We start from the raw sequence: 16,216 nt of genomic DNA, 5'->3' as shown, positions 1-16,216 counted from the left end.
GAACTCAATTCCTGTTCTTGTATTTTTTTCTTTCGATCGCTTTTTTTCTACATTTAGCAATTTTTACTTTATAAACATTATGTTTTTTTGTACTCGCTGCTCCCGGTGTTTCTCCCATAACTTCACCCATAATTTCACGAAAATCATCTTTGCCAATTTTTTTCCTGTAATTTCAAATACGTGAAAGCTTTCTAAAATATGTTTGCATTTCGAACGAAAAATGCTCGTTATTTGAACTATCTGAAATCCTACTTTTATTATAACAAACAAGAAACTCCCAACTTGTCTCAAAATGCAGTTAAAACAGATTTTCTCTGAATGCACGTTCTAACACGTACTACCTTAAAACTTAAAATAAAATACACTAAAATAGACGTATGGATTTCGTGATAATATTTGGAATAATATACAACAGAATTTCATAAATTCGTGGAAACACACATGACTTTTTATTTCATCTGATACAAATCATATGTACAAATTACGAATCCATAATCATTACACAACCCCACAGTTAAATAAGAGAATATACCTAATCATATTATGGACGAAATTGTTTTACTTCAACATACTTATAAATCAGTCCTTGATACAAAAATAAAAATAATCGTGTATTCGAACTACACACATGGTTTATAAGTTAAGTGGAAAACAAACAATAGTGCCCCACTATAAAATGGAAAACATACAAAACAAAACAAAAACAAACGAAAATATTTAGCAGTCGCATAAGAGTTTATGCAAAAAACTTTATTCTATAAGGGACGTTTTCATTATAAAAATTAAAAAATATGTCTTTATGCCACTAAAGCAGATTTTGGGCAGCAAACTCAACCCAAGTTATTTCCCCATCATAATTGCGGTCGTAAATCTGTAATAGACTATCGATATTAGTTTGCAGTTCCTCATCGGACCAAATTTTTATGTTTTCTTCTTTCTTCGAACCGGATTCATGATCAACTGAAAAATCGAAAGTTGCATTAAGCGAATATAATACTTTATTATTATTATTATTTTAAAATATGTCATTATACACTATCTCAAAAAGTTCAATCCTAATAAATAAAAAACCAAATCATATGCATACTAGGAGAAGTCAACTTTCGAACCAAGACCACAAGCTTACATTCACAAAATCAGCCTAACACCGTTTTTCAAGGACGTAAAAATTTAAATACATACGTTTAATGCTGGGGTTTATCTTGTTTTTGCCCAGCAGCTTTTTGCTGGGCTTTGATAAACTCAGGATAGTCAATAAAGCCATCCCTATTCGTGTCGTCTACATTGAGTATGGGATCAATAAGATTTACCAGTTCTTCGTCTTTGAAGATTTTCTCTTCGATTTCACCCTGCTTTTCCTTACTGCCCTGCTCTGTGGAGAGAAAGATGAGAAAACAATAATGCACATGTAAAAGCAAGACATTTCACAAACATTGCACTTGTGCTGGGTTTATGTCGACTGTTAACGATGATTTTTCTAATTTCATAAACAACAAAAGACAACCTATTCCTACACATGTCCCCCCCCTGACTTGAAAGGTGGATCCACCCTGGTAGCAGACAATGTTTCAGTCATACCTAGGTATGAAAATATGCGTGTTTTCCTGTTTTCCTACAGGTTAAAAAATGTTTAACTTACCATGCCAGTGAATCAGAGACTTTATTAGCTCGCACCCATCCAACTTATTGTTATTATCAGAATCGTGCATCTTAAAATAATGGAATTGGAGTTCTTGATCTGACATCTTGCTGGTATCTATAGGAACCTCCATGTGCTCTTGAATATGTCTAAACGAATATAACAATAGCTTTTAGTAAATTGTAAATACATGATCTAAATGAGACGCTCACTCTTTTTCATGTGCGATATTATCTGCATTAAATACTTGTCGTTGGTGACCGTGATCATGGCCATGTCCATGCCCTGCTGGCTATAAAAATATCAACTGTTATGAACTTCAGCTTAATTTCATACACTTATGGGAGCATGCCAATATTCCTACTAAAGCAAAGCACCTTTCGTATACGCTACCAGTATTAGTAATATTATATTAATATCTAAAACCCAACGTACGTGCTATTACAGCAAAACTTAGCTATAAAGAAAAATATTTATTATGATCTGTGTAGATTGTTTCAAGACCAGAAAATATATACCACAAAGTTGAAGGTAAACATGAGTGGCATCCTCCATCCATAAAAGTACCAACAGGATCGTAGTTACTTTGTGCCTAACAGTAATTTAGAGCAGTAAGAGAAAGTAGTGCGGATTTTTACTAGAATTGTTGTGTTGTGTTTATAAAATTGTTCTCACAAACAAATCGAGTTACTGGAATTTTTCGAACCCAGAATACGTAACAACATATTTCTGAAATGACGAAAATAAGTCCTATCGATGTGTATAAAAATACACATAAATGTCCCATTTAAAAAAAGTTATATTATGTAAAATTTTTACATTTTCGTTTTTCATTTTAATTTCACATTTTGAAAATTGAGTAATGATAAACAACTTTTATATTTACCACTTTTCATTATTTTTTTTTAATAAATGATCTAAGCGGGGTTTGAACTTATGAGAAAACCCTGCACATAAAATAAATCGAAGATTTTAGAGACATTTTGTTTGTGCCAAAATTATGAATGAAATAAACCAACTGAAAGAAAATTTATTGATTCCAGCTTCCAAGGAAAATGCTCGGCTAGTTTTTGTTCTAAGACACTTCAGAAATTACGACTTGCTCAATGCGAATAAGCTCAGAAGCTTCATCAAAATAAGCCTTGCTTAAACACAAATAGACAGCAAGCAAAAGAAAAAGATAAGTTTTTTGAAGAACATCGACCATCAAAGACCTTTTTCTTTGCAAAAGTTATCTCAGATCGTCTTCTCTAGAGCCAAAGAATGTCGCAATATCGATTCGAACATGTGCTTACAGGACACCTTGCAGTATAGAGCTACATAGTCAAGACCACGTTCCTCGTTGCATTTGATGTTAAAGTAGTTTCAACAAGTTACTTAAGGTACCCAGCATGCAACTATAAAGAAATTAAAATAAACGAATTACTTGGCGTTGCATCGGAACTTGTTGTTGAGGTACCTGCTGCTGCACGGGAGCTTGCTGGTACTGTTGTACAGGAACCTAAAATATGCGGAGAATCTAGAGGATGCATTACGAACGTCCAAATTAAATTCCAATTAAAAATGAGACCATTTCAAAATATTACTTTATAACAAAGAACGAATTCGATTTCAAACTGTTAATATCTTCCAAGAAATTTTCGATAACAGATTGCTCAATTTTTATTTTGGACATAAGATTAATGTTAAAATTGTATGCATCGTTCGAGTCAGAATGAAAATAACCATTCGATACGACTAATAAACAAAGAGTACCATATTTATAAAATCTTAATTTCGTTTTTGATTTATTTGGAGCTGCGGAAAAGGACGTTTCTGATAGCAATTATGAAAACGCACATAAAAACATGAAAAGAACGCATAAAAACCGCATTATCAGTTTTTTCAAATCATATCATTCATCATTTCGATCATTATCAACTTAGTTGTGTTAATTGCATTTTAATAGTTTAACTGTTTTCCCATTTAGTCAACTTCGCCATCAATTACACTTTCCTATTATGATTTTCTCAAACTGGTCCTTTCTGAATATCCTGGATAAAGAAATCAAACTAAGTAATATAAATAAAAATATAATGCGGAACATCTGAAGCGAAGAATGAAGGACATCACTTCTTGCAAAAGAAATGTAAAAACCATGCTGATTATTACTTGTGATCTTCTCTAGCATTGAAAATCCTTTATAAATCAAAATCCCTATAATTTTGGAAAACGGATTGGTTTCAAAAGTCGATATGATTCGGTCATGGAGAGTCCTCACAGTCAACAAATGTATTGTTAATATGTAACGAAATACTATTGACTATTAGTTTTCAATAAATAACTGGATATATATGGTTTCTCTGAAACCATGTACTAACCTGTTGATACTGCTGCTGAATGGGTGCTTGTTGAACCGGAGGTTGTTGAACGGGAACATTTTGCTGTTGATATTGGTGTTGCTGTGGTACTTGATACTGAGGTTGATGTTGATACTAAAACCAAAACAGCATTCGTTCTATAACTTAAATATTTTACGTTTTCATATGGTTCAGTGATTAATGTTTTGACCATACGAAAGTAGGGTTTATGAACGAAAAAACACAATTTTGTCATAGTTGATTATAACAAATATGAAAACTTGTGTAGGTGTTCTGCGAACAATGAACTAAAGAACAAAATCAAATGTAACTTAATATATTTAACTCAAATTATCACTTGTAAATTAACATATGTTAAAAAATATTACTTGTTGCTGTTGATAATGTTGAGGATTGACTCCTGGAGGTGGTCTTTGACTATCTACATATAAGAAAACGATTACTGCGAGTAAAAGTACTATAAATTGAAACATAATGCAATTATAACACTAAAAAAGTAATCTTATTATCTCCAAAATAGTTGAATCATTTAAACTAGTTTGTGGTTAGGACACGTCGTCTTAATGTCAAACTGTGGTCAAACTGCAGTAAATAAGAATATAAATAAAAATATTGTAAGAGACGAAGACATACTTTCGATCATAGATGAAGACATTTGACAATTAACACGGAAACATTCTATTCAGTGCGTGACATTAATCGGATTAACTTTAAACCGTGAAATCTGAATATACGTTTCTTGAGGCTCAAGGCGGGACCCCCGAAAACCGGGGCCTTGTGACGTCACAAGGATCGAACAAGGATCTGGGACGTCACCACAAGGATGCGGCCGATTCACATTTAGTGATTTATTAAAACTGCTTGCAAAATTGTTGATTTTTAACAAAAAATTACATAACTTTACATTAGGTGAAGTTACTGCGACGTAAAATGAACTCTGCCTCGATATATGAAATATCGTTGTTTATTCGTATTCGTATCGATAGTTATCTTTGGTAAAGTGGTACTGTAGGTATAAAGAAATATAACGACAAATCGTTAGCACTTATACGTTCTGTTATACTATTTATCACAAGATACTGATAGATAATGCTCTACAAATAGAATTAGAAACAGCTAAGGAAATATAGTTGTAATTATGTAATTATTTAAGTTTTATAATTTTTTAAATTTCTTATAAAATTGGGTTTCAGTTCCTTCAGATGAACAAGATAAGAACAAACAGTGTTATATCTGAATCATCACATAGTCTTTTTATGTTCCTTACTTTATGCCTTAATAAGTTGTAGTTTTGCTAAAATGAACTGAGTAATTTAGTAGAAATTTGCTTTTTAAACTTCATCAATTTTCTATCTGTTTGATACTTAATCTCAAAGTCCAGTGCATTAGTAACTATTTTACTACTATAATTTTGGAACTAATTCCTAAGGAACTTCATGCGGAGCCGTCGTCATGTTTCATTTTGTCGACCTTTAATAATTTCACTATCAGCAAAATGCTTGCCGACAAAGTAGTAGAACTCGGTTTTTTCATAAAATTCAATATTTAATAAATTGCTATCGATCATGTTTTCTACGAAGATGCTACCAAGGTTCAGATTTCATATTCACCCTAAAATGAGTATGACGCTGTTAAACGAATAAACTGTATTAATTTACAAAGCCCAAACTCGGACATAGTCAATGAGGAAATGCGAGCCATCTGAGGGCAAATTCCATGTAGGCATCCATTGGTTTCGTCCTTCCCAAAATTCTATTGTCGCATTAGGCGACGAGTTGCTCCAAGGTTTTCCTCCTTCGTTTGTAAAGGAATCTGAAAAGAACGAAGTCCCTCCCACTGCCAGATTCATTATCAAATAGAATTGAGCATCGAAAGGAGCTGAGTTAGTTCCATCCACCCATGGATTCGATACATCTATTGGGACAAATAAAATTAGATAATATTATTACAAAAGATACAATACGTTTTTTTTCATGGAAATAAGTTTATAATAAGCAATTTCGGGAATTTCTGAGGACAATCAAAAATAAAAACTAATATTGTTCCGACACACAAGATTAATCATTTATAAATATTTCTTATAAGATCTGTTATTAAATAATAAAACCTCTTCTTAACTTACCGTCGTCACTGAAATTACCAAGTTCCCAAAAGCCACCTTCTGGAGGAGATATTCTACCAGTTTCTTTGTCATCAACGTAAAAGCTAAGACTTTCTGGAGCCCAAATCAATTTATAAGTGTGGAAGTCTGAACTGCAAAATATTTGGAATGGTCCATTATAATAATATCATAGTAATCTCATGGAAAAACAAGTTAAATAAAACAGAAAACTCGATGTAATTTACCAACCTTTCGTTCATAATGATGAGTAGATAAATATTTTAAAAGAATGAATAATGTTTGAGTCGATTTTGCAACTCAAAAAAAACACGCAAATTTAAAACTTCTTGAAATCAAGACTTTTTTGACAAAACTGCCAACATCTATTATCTCCTGCCCTTTCTAAAAAAGTAATTTAGTTATCTCTGGAATGATGCAAAAATGAGCGTTCTTGCTTCAGAGGTATGAGGAAAAACGGGACGGAAAACATGAAATTTTTACATAATCTTGCACCTAAGTGTCTGATCGTAAAATTTCGATTTCACTCATGTTTAAAATGTTACTTACTAAACAATCTAATGAGTTTTAACATTAGATTGTTTAGTAAGTATAAATAATTTCAGTTCGCAGTGACAATTGTCTCTTTTAATCTGCAAACAGTAAACTAATTTCCAAAGCCACTAGTGACTCTAAATTAAATTTATATTATAATTGACAAAATTGCTTATTAACTTAGGCCGTCCGCTGTTAAAGTTAAAGCAGCTATTTCTGGATCAGCGTTATTCAAACCTAATAAAGATTACCTGAACCAGCATTGTATTTTAGTTAATATTTAAGTGCGCCTTGACTCGTAATTATATCTTATATCGTACAAGATGCTTTTAAACACAAGAAGGTTTTTCAAATTACTGAGATTCAATTAGGTTTATAAAATATTTTAAAAGTAATAAATAAAAGTGCCGCATTCGAGTAAATCTGTTCGGTGTACGGACACGGTACATTTTGAGAGATTGAAGGGCTGCGAAAAGTTTGAGGAAAAATGGGGTGAAAGTGCAGCGAAAACATCAAATTTGAGTGTTGAAACTGTAACCAAACACTCTTTCAACAGTTAAAGGCGGGATAGGCCGTTTTTTGGTTTACTATAAGTGTAGTACTGGGTGTTTCAGAGTTGTGACAAAATCCTAGATTGTTAAAAGTTTAAATTCGCTATAAGGAAATTATTTAGAAGACCTGTATAAACATTGACTAAAACTGTTTTAAAATTGGTAGTACAAGGTAGGTATAGCATGTAGGTTTTCATTACCAGCATGCAACAAAACGAGCTCTACTATGTTCTCGTAAGTCACAATTTTCTCCTGCTTTATACAGATGCAGATAGATTGATTGTTACGTGGGGCCTCCGCATATAATCAGCATATCGTGCAATTCATAATGTTGATAAACATGTACCATTTTTAGTATCTTTGCTAGGAAACAAAAATCACAAATTGCAAATGTGTCTTTGCGACAACTTTTTTTTCTCACAAAATTCCTCCATAAATTCGAATTTTAACAAACTGGCATCTCAGTTAATTTTAGTTTGACAAAAATGGTGAATACAAATAGCGCTAATATATTTGAAATATGGCTCATAGAAAAATATCTAGGTATTTAAAATCACCCTGTATCTAATTTCTATAGTACCGGCCAACCTAAATTTATAAAAACCTCAAAATGTGAAAAGTTGGCCGATTTTAATGGGAAGTCGGACAATTATGACAAATTTCATCTATTAAGTTCAAGTGTTTCCTTATCCTTGCGAAAAAAATTCCAACTTGTTAGACCAGGTTTTTCGAGATAACGTTTTATATAACGTCCTGTCAGTGGAAAAATTGTTCAGAGTTTTTTATTCCACATTTTCAAGCTCTGCTTATACAAAAATCAACTTCTTTTGTTATCGTCTCTATATCTCTATACAATTTTTTTTAAATTCTGTCGCACCATCGGCTAAACCGCGACTCATTAGAATTAGTTTAACGGATAGCTAAATATTGTCGTAAATTGTTTAAAAGTTGGATTCGAAAAATGGTAGGTAGACCATTTTTGTACTTTTTTGAATAAAACTGAGAGAGCAAATTAAACAAAATATTATATGTACTATAGTACATACCTATAATAGGAAAGATTTTCCTCAGTGAAATATGTTAATCGCCATGTGTCCAGTGCTTTGCTGGGGCCCCAATGCAAAGTATTGGAGACTGATTGAACACCTACAATATTTCCACTTGAGTCCGTTAAATTCCTATTTCCTCGCGATTCCATCACATCAATTTCACCCGACAGAGGCCAAGACCCATATTTTGAATCTTTGGGCATAAGCCACAACGCTTTAAAAATTAAATCGTTTAATTAGTATCAACAATGTTAAAAAAATAGTTACATTTACCTGGAAATAGCCAATCTCCCAATGGTACTTTGGCACGGAACTCTACAACTCCATAAGTGAATGAAAATGATTCTTTCGTGCTCAGCCTGGCACTTCTAATAGGATGAAAAGTATCTCTAAAATGAGTTTCTTGGATAACGTTATTGGCATTCGACCATCAAATCATGCATAATGACCTAGTGATTAGTTAGAAATGTTTATAAATATACAGATTGTCCCGTCGGAAACCGCCACGATCGATATCTGGCAAATTATAATTAGGAGATATTTGATTTTTTTTTCAAACAATTGTTTTAAGACCATAAACAAAATTGTCCCAATAAATGTCGTTATTTTTCATATGATTTTTCCTGGTTTGTCGCATTTCAAGCCTCCTTTGATTTGCTGCTATCAGAATGTATTCATTGTACACCCTATATAATTTCAAACCCATAATTATTGCTCACATACCTCAAATATTTTTTTCCTTTCATATACAGTACCATGTTCTCAGTTTCGGCAGTGTCGTTCCAGAACGTAGGTGTGATATGAAGATTTCCATCTTGCACGTAACTATTATCATTACTATCAGTAAATAGTTGAAACTCATTCACATGCTGCAGCAATTATTGAATTTAGGTTTTATCATTATTATATTATACAAGAAATATTTATAAACTTTGCTTCATAATAAGTAATTGACAAGTTGTGTGCCCCGTGTGCTTCATGGCACAGAGTTTTTTATAATTATTATAGTTCTCATGACGATGGAAAAATAAATTGCTGAAAGCGTGGTATCTAAAAAAGTTTTAATTTTTCTCTCACCACTGCGTACTACACCGAATCCCCAAGGAACAAAATTGTCAATTATTTGCGTATCGGTCAACAAACTATAACTTATTTTCATAATAAGCGCCAGTTGCCAAAATGTAAACATATGTATTATATATATTTCTTAATTGAATTAGTAATATTAGTATTCCTCTAACTTACCGCTTGATTAGTTGGTTCGCGCAGCCAAACGTTTAAATCCAACGTTTGAAATGTGTCTTCAAAAATTAATTCTCCAGAAGCAAACTGAGTTTTGGTCAGATAGATCCCTTCGGCTTCGGTAATGCTGAAATCACTACAGTCACTGTCTGCCATTATCTTCGATATGCTTACTGAAATTAATAGTATATATTTGAATATTCTGTGCCAGTCAAGAATCCACATTTCTGCAAATATGTGCATGCAACTGATGATGAAGACAAGAACAGCCAGGAATAACACCCGCAATCAGTGCAAACCGCCTTTTAATTGATTCCGCATAAGTTCAAACAACAAGTGTTGATAATAATTGTTAGTGATAAATGAACAAGTAGCCCATTTTTTGCATATACGGATAGTGTAACACAATTGAGTCAAGTATGATTTTAAAGTAAGTTGGCGGAATTATAATTTGCGCGCTATCTCAAAGGTTTGAGCCTACTTTTCACAAAGCATAATGAGTTCTACAATAGAAGTACTACAAGATAAATATTATAAGAGTTGGCAAGTGCCTGGTAATAAGTTAACCACATTATTGCGTGAGTAGAAAGAGGCGTAAATTAGAGACGCATCATTCAATAATTACCTTAAATTTCGCAGAGCTTCGGTTTATCCGAAAATATTGTCTAAAATTCATTAGTAATAAAATATGGAAGTCAATTGATAAACGAAAGTCCATTTCAATAACACCCAAACCTTCTGAACTAAAAACGAATTCAATCCCAGTTACAACGTATAACTGGGTCGAGAATATCGTTTTTTCAGTCTAAAACTGGGACGAGAATATCATTATTTCTATGGCTCTTCAAACTTCAGAGTATAAAATAGTAATAAATAGCATATTATCAATACATGTATAAATCTTAGATTGCCAATTGTCTGACACTTTTAGATATTCAAGTATTCAAATCAATTCAATGAAACATTTTCAAAAGATAAAATGCAAATTAGGTTAAAAATAATGCGGTACTGTTATAAACTAAAAAACACGGAACTGCTTAAATGGTATTATAATAAATGCCATTTAACCACTTGCGTTATTTTACATAGGTACGAACGTACGTATTTTACAACCTTTTTTACATAGGACCTCAAAATATAAATTAAATATGCGGTGTTCCATATTAAGCCTCTATCCCAAGCATCCGTTTGGACGATGATACGAAAGTGTTTCTATTGGTTGGAAATCTGTCAGTTCGTACGACGACGGACGAATTGACAGATCTCCAACCAATAGACACACTTTCGTATCATCGTCGTATAAACGGATACATGGGACATGGGTTGTAGACGTGGTATCGTGTGTTGAAATTATCAATTTCATCACGTCTAACTGACGTGATTATCACGGAACGATGCCACCTTGAAATGACGCCTATAAACGACGTACAAGGACGTCATAAATCATTTAAAATATAACTTCTTGCTTCTTCCCTTGTCATAAAAGCGCTCAGAAAAACTGTATTACACGTCCAAATCATAAACGCTGTGATAAAACGATATACCTAAACGTTTGAAGAAGCACTACACGTTTGCTAGTGTTGGCTGCAGTGTACTTAGATCTGCAAGTGTAGATTTTTGAGTCTAGATTTTCTGATGGTCTTTTTAGGTTATCTTAGGAAAAGGTTTTAATTTTGTTAAAATAGAACGTATTTTTAATCTTGCGTTTAATAATTTGATTTACGTTCAATTTCTTTCAAAATATCTCTATCGTAGCTTCTACTCAGGTCTTTGAGATGAAAATTAAACTTATTTAACTTATTTAAAAATTAGACTCAAACAATATTATTAGAAAACTTGTAACAGAACGTTATGTAGCAAACGACTCACAAAAATAACCACTTGAGTATTTGAAGATGTAACCTACTTCTCGCCTCGTAGCCTAAGTAGTAATGATGATACAAAGAACGAAGGTCTGCAAAGATTGCCCAGCTGTCTTGACTCGAATAATGCCGGTATTACACTATGCAATTTTTCCTGCGCACATTTATTCGCAAATAAATTGGATTTATTATTGAAAGTCATCTTCTTGGCAATTTTCGAATTTACACTTATACAGGGAGCTCATTTTAAAAGAACCAGTCAAATATCTCGTAAATTCTAGCAACCCCAAGAAGATGTTCTATACAAATGTTGTGTAGTTGCTAGGGGAAAACCCGAAGCTGATATCAACTTTTTATAGATGGCGCTAGAACGTCAAGTGAGGAACAACTTCAACTTTTAAAACGGATTGGTATATTTTTAACAAAAAATCCGATTCAGCATTTAGTTCCAAATGTAGGTATTCACTTTCCTACGTCCCTCTTTGTGTTAATGATTTTGCACCATCAAGTATTTCCTTAGTTTTAATATTCATTATGTTACCAAAAAATCTTGAAACAGAAATCGAGGATCATTGAATTCAGATGCCACCTTGACTCCTGACTTGGGATACTTTTTGTCTGCGATTAGGCGACTTTCTTTACCTAAACCTTGGCAACAATACTTCTGTGTTCATCTATGACGGCGACTTCAAGAGGAATCGCTGGCGATTGACTATGCATGTATTTTATTAGATTGCCGATGTGTTGACAATTGACCAGACGCCAAAAGAAAACACAAAGTAAACAAAATGGGACAGTCACGCAGTAGTTTTGGGGAAAAAGAAACAAAAATGTTTTAAAAATAGTCAATCTCATATAATAAACCCTGAATATAAAATGTATATAAAACAATAAATTTATCCAATTAACATATGCATTTGATAACAAACCACCTTTAAGTTGCCAATAAAGCAACATTGCCATTATTTATATCACATGGCATTTAAGTTCTGCACATTCCTATATAATATTCTTTGAAGCTTCAATAAAAGTATACATATCTTTTATATTTGAAATATACACCTAAGAAACAAAATTGTCAAAAAATAATTTCCATTTCTGCTGAATCTCTATGTAGTTTTCAATACATAAATGTACTTATATGTATAAATAATGCCGGCAATCGTATGTAACATACAGGTTGTCGTGTGACTTGTCAAACAAAGCAGGTGTTCCAGGGATCATTCCAAGTCGATTCGAATTTGTTTTAAAGATATAAGAAATAAAAAACTTAATAATTTAAACGCAGGCCTTATTTTCAGGTCTTCTGTACACTCTATCTTTGTTGACCAACAATTTCGGGACACCCTGTATATATAAAATAACTTTGCAAATCTACAATTTACTTTAAGAAAACAGATCATTTTCCTTCAATGCCGATCGGATTCTGGGCAATAAGTACACCCATCTGATTCAGTAGATAGTTTGATCGCATCATATACTTCGTTAAACTGAGTTCTATTCATTCGAAAGTAATTCTTAAAAACTTTTGAATAAATCAAAATTGTGAGATGTTTTATATCTTTTTGCCACCAAATAACAAAGTAATATATCTGCTTCAGCTAAATACCAATTTGCAGTTAATATGAATTATTTAAAAAACATTTATTCAGTCTGACAGTAATGGTGTAGAAGACCGTCAAGGTAAATCAACATTAAAAACAATTCCAGTATGCCCATGAATTTCTTTGAAGCAAAAGCGCATCGACATTGCTTGCTTTGATAGTTTTGCAACCGATTGAACCTTGTAACACCTAGTTTGCGTTTGTTGGTCGAGCCGCAAAACACTCTGTATTTTGATAATTAAAAAACAAATTATGAACAGAAATAAAAGACTAGACAAAGAGTATAAGACGACGATGAGGATGTGACTACCATGAGTATATTGTCTTTTACAGTGGAGACTATTTCATTAGTCAGTTTAGCATTAATGTCTAAACTAACTTATAAATAGGTAATAATGACTTATATAAATAATAAAATTGCATTATAAAACGACTATGACATTCTAGAACAAATAATTAGTAAAACTTAAAATAATAAAATATTAGTAAAAATATTGAATAATATTGGTTAGCTGTTCTTTTCTTGCTTCATTTTTAAAGATCTCGGACTGTAGGTGTCAAGTTGTCCCACTTTTAGCAAATGCTTCTTAGAAAGAAAATGTCGCTTCAAACAATACCCAAGCCTCGTTTGAAATTTACATATGCTACATTTATATACCTTCAGTTGCGTACATTCTTTATGTGTTTCTAAATGGGCTCGTAAATTTCGTCTATATTTTGTGGTGAAAGAACAAATATCACATATGTACAAACCACTAATGTCGTTAGTGTTTTTATGTTTGTCTAAATGAGCCATAAATAAACCTTTTTTGAAAGTGCTATACGAACATTCTTTACAGTCAAATTTCTGATCGTTTTGATCCAGTTGTGACTTCTGCTTTCGGAACAGATCTCCGTGAACGTAATGAAGATGCCTTTTAAGTGTACATTTTTGTTTAAATTTTGAATCACATATTGCGCAAATAAAAAATTCGCATTCCCCAGATGGAAGATGTGTGGCAGTGTGCCGTTTCATATGAGCTATAGCTTTCGTTCTGTAACTACATTTAGAACAATAGTGCCATAACAGCTTACTGGGATCATGTAAAAGTTGATGCTTTCTTAAAGACAGTTCACTAGAAGTTTTAAAACGACAAAAATTACATGAAAATATATCGTCTGCTTCATCCTCAGATAAATCGGGTTCGGACCTAAAGCAGATTAATTTTTGAGCTCTAAATTCATTTTATACATTTTATGCTTACTTGATTTCATGCAAGTCAATATCTACTTCTTTCTTCATAAGACTGTAATCAAAGCTGGACAGGGACGTTGAATCATCAGCCCCACTTAAAGAGTTCTCAATGTTTTCGCCCACATTACCACCACTGTGACTAGTTTCACACATTTCCTCAAACTCCTCTTTAATGTGGTGCCATTCTTCCACTGCAATACTCTCATTCTTGATGAACACTTCGTTGTTATTACTAAAATGTAATGTGAATAACATAAACAAAAACAAACTGAACAAATAACATTTTAAAAAAATAAATTTTATTTTTATGAAAGAAAAATATATATGCTACCTAAGGTAATACTATCAATTATTTTCCAAAAATGTTATCAATGACACAATGTTTTAGTGATGAATCTAAAGATAAAGACAGCATCTAACTCAAGTGCATGCATTTGGCAAGTTTTTCAATCTTCGCGAAGTACTAAATTTTGTCTATCTATATATTGGTTTATAACGTTCTACGACGTCTCCCGATTTCCATTTTTTATCTGTATGGTTAACGATAACGTTACCTATAGGATAAATCTCTGACAAATATTTCTGATCTATGCTTATATAAAAATTGACCATTTTATATGAATATTATTTTAAGAGCCCCTTCTGCAAAGTAGAATACTTACAATAATCTGTCAACGGAATCAACACCCGTTGTATATTCTTCGTCTTCGTATGGTTCTTCTTTAATTGTGCTGTGAAATATGTTAAGTAATTGATTTTCTTCATAAATCGGTGCTTGCCTCGATTCGTTATTAATGTTTGTATCCATATTCTGAAAAAGAATATAAAGAGTGACAATGAATGAATGTTGAAGGAGATATGACTGAGATGATCAATACGTTTTAATAAAATATGTTTACTTAATAATGATCGAACGAATAACTATAAAGCAAACATAACTATCAGCATTACAATTTACCGTGGAATGTGTCTACCTTGCGCAAAATGCATGAGCACATCGAACTTTTGCAACTTACTTATTGTTTTTGCTCGATGTTTAAGCAAAGAAAATCAAGAATGAAAGAAAATATTTACAAAATTTAATTGATGAAACACAGAACTTTACTTTCATTATAATTATAAACGATGAATACTTAAAAATACTTAAAATATCTGATTTTAATTAGATTAATAGAATTAGGGCTTTAAAGCCCGAAAAACATTTCTAAATGTGATTTAATTAGAACGTTTTAATTTTCTATATCAACGCCACCTATGAAGGAATTAGAGAAAAGCTACCGATTGCGCCGACGCTGGTGACACAGGCCACGTCATCACAACCTTATTCGCAAGTTCAAATGTCCAGACGCAGCCTGGTGGCTAAAATTATAACTACGAGTTAATTAGTAATATGACACTTGTTTTGTTGACATTAATTTATAACTATATTTTCCTGTTTAGTCACAAAATTAATTTTTCTATATTATTTTCAGGTGTATTTTCTCCACAGACCATCCATACCTACAAATGCCACACTAACATTCTTAAAAATACACTAAAGTCCGCTTATAATGAACCCGGTTATAGTGCACTTTCGGTTAAAACGAACTTTTTTCTTTAATTGAAACGTCGTCCATAAAGACCAACGTATTTTTTTACTGGTTGTAACGAACCCGTTTATAACGAACTTCCAGATATAACGATCACTTTTTAGGTTAATTGTATATTCACTTTCCGTTTATAACAAACTTTTACGCTCAGCAACACGAATCGTGCGGAGTTGTTTATATTAGTGAGAGCGAGAAACCGGCAGTGACTTATTGTTTTTTGCCGCGTTATGTTTGTAAATCGTTTTAGAATGGAAAAACAAAAACGCAAAGCTTTTTCACTAATTGAAAAGTACGAGATTATTAACAAAATAAAAAGTGGAGTAAAGCAGAGTGACGTGTAAGGAATTAGCACTTGGAAAGTCTACTGTTGCAACAATATGAAAAAACAGAGAAAACATTTTATCAGCGTATGACAAAACAAATGTTAGATGTA

At 32.4% G+C, this 16,216-nt stretch overlaps 3 protein-coding genes across 6 annotated transcripts; all 3 read right to left on the bottom strand.

The window, feature by feature from the left end:
* Positions 1-417: 417 nt before the first annotated feature.
* Positions 418-5,111, bottom strand: LOC109543080 (multiple coagulation factor deficiency protein 2 homolog). Of its 4 annotated transcripts, XM_019912603.2 has the most exons (7): positions 4,368-5,111; positions 4,000-4,113; positions 3,066-3,140; positions 1,852-1,931; positions 1,640-1,788; positions 1,183-1,372; positions 418-960 (listed from the first exon to the last, which is right to left on the bottom strand). In XM_019912603.2, exons 1-6 carry the CDS (start codon positions 4,470-4,472, stop codon positions 1,185-1,187), a joined length of 711 nt encoding a protein of 236 aa, XP_019768162.2. In that variant the 5' UTR covers positions 4,473-5,111; the 3' UTR covers positions 418-960; positions 1,183-1,184. The 4 variants fall into 4 exon arrangements, with proteins under 4 accessions (XP_019768162.2, XP_019768163.2, XP_019768164.1 ...); XM_019912604.2 differs by lacking the exon at positions 1,183-1,372; XM_019912605.2 differs by lacking the exon at positions 3,066-3,140.
* A 519-nt stretch (positions 5,112-5,630) lies between these two features.
* LOC109534426 (beta-1,3-glucan-binding protein) lies at positions 5,631-11,489 on the bottom strand. Its single transcript, XM_019900105.2, has 7 exons — positions 11,401-11,489; positions 9,498-9,667; positions 8,976-9,121; positions 8,526-8,641; positions 8,250-8,466; positions 6,122-6,252; positions 5,631-5,913 (listed from the first exon to the last, which is right to left on the bottom strand). Exons 2-7 carry the CDS (start codon positions 9,648-9,650, stop codon positions 5,654-5,656), a joined length of 1,023 nt encoding a protein of 340 aa, XP_019755664.1. The 5' UTR covers positions 9,651-9,667; positions 11,401-11,489; the 3' UTR covers positions 5,631-5,653.
* A 700-nt stretch (positions 11,490-12,189) lies between these two features.
* Positions 12,190-15,236, bottom strand: LOC109534466 (zinc finger Y-chromosomal protein-like). The gene is made up of 3 exons (XM_019900151.2): positions 14,857-15,236; positions 14,205-14,426; positions 12,190-14,150 (listed from the first exon to the last, which is right to left on the bottom strand). Exons 1-3 carry the CDS (start codon positions 15,000-15,002, stop codon positions 13,469-13,471), a joined length of 1,050 nt encoding a protein of 349 aa, XP_019755710.2. The 5' UTR covers positions 15,003-15,236; the 3' UTR covers positions 12,190-13,468.
* Between the last annotated feature and the right edge of the window lie 980 nt (positions 15,237-16,216).

Source organism: Dendroctonus ponderosae, unplaced genomic scaffold (assembly GCF_020466585.1).
Source record: "Dendroctonus ponderosae isolate FM_Combo_2020 unplaced genomic scaffold, Dpon_F_20191213v2 Dpon_F_20191213_277, whole genome shotgun sequence".
Classification (NCBI taxonomy): domain Eukaryota; kingdom Metazoa; phylum Arthropoda; class Insecta; order Coleoptera; family Curculionidae; genus Dendroctonus; species Dendroctonus ponderosae.
This window is presented reverse-complemented; position numbering and strand designations above follow the sequence as displayed.

Excerpts from the sequence above, each read along its gene's own strand:
- LOC109534466 (XM_019900151.2), bottom strand. The coding sequence starts at position 15,002 with ATGGATACAAACATTAATAACGAATCGAGGCAAGCACCGATTTATGAA. Across the intron at positions 14,427-14,856 it reads GATTCCGTTGACAGATTATT|TAATAACAACGAAGTGTTCA; the intron begins GTAAGTATTCTA and ends ATTACATTTTAG. Across the intron at positions 14,151-14,204 it reads ATTGACTTGCATGAAATCAA|GTCCGAACCCGATTTATCTG; the intron begins GTAAGCATAAAA and ends AATCTGCTTTAG.
- LOC109534426 (XM_019900105.2), bottom strand. The coding sequence starts at position 9,650 with ATGGCAGACAGTGACTGTAGTGATTTCAGCATTACCGAAGCCGAAGGG. Across the intron at positions 9,122-9,497 it reads GCGAACCAACTAATCAAGCG|CATGTGAATGAGTTTCAACT; the intron begins GTAAGTTAGAGG and ends TAATTGCTGCAG. Across the intron at positions 5,914-6,121 it reads TGGTAATTTCAGTGACGACG|ATGTATCGAATCCATGGGTG; the intron begins GTAAGTTAAGAA and ends TTGTCCCAATAG.
- LOC109543080 (XM_019912603.2), bottom strand. The coding sequence starts at position 4,472 with ATGTTTCAATTTATAGTACTTTTACTCGCAGTAATCGTTTTCTTATAT. Across the intron at positions 4,114-4,367 it reads AACATTATCAACAGCAACAA|TATCAACATCAACCTCAGTA; the intron begins GTAATATTTTTT and ends TTTTGGTTTTAG. Across the intron at positions 1,932-3,065 it reads AAGTTCCGATGCAACGCCAA|CCAGCAGGGCATGGACATGG; the intron begins GTAATTCGTTTA and ends ATATTTTTATAG.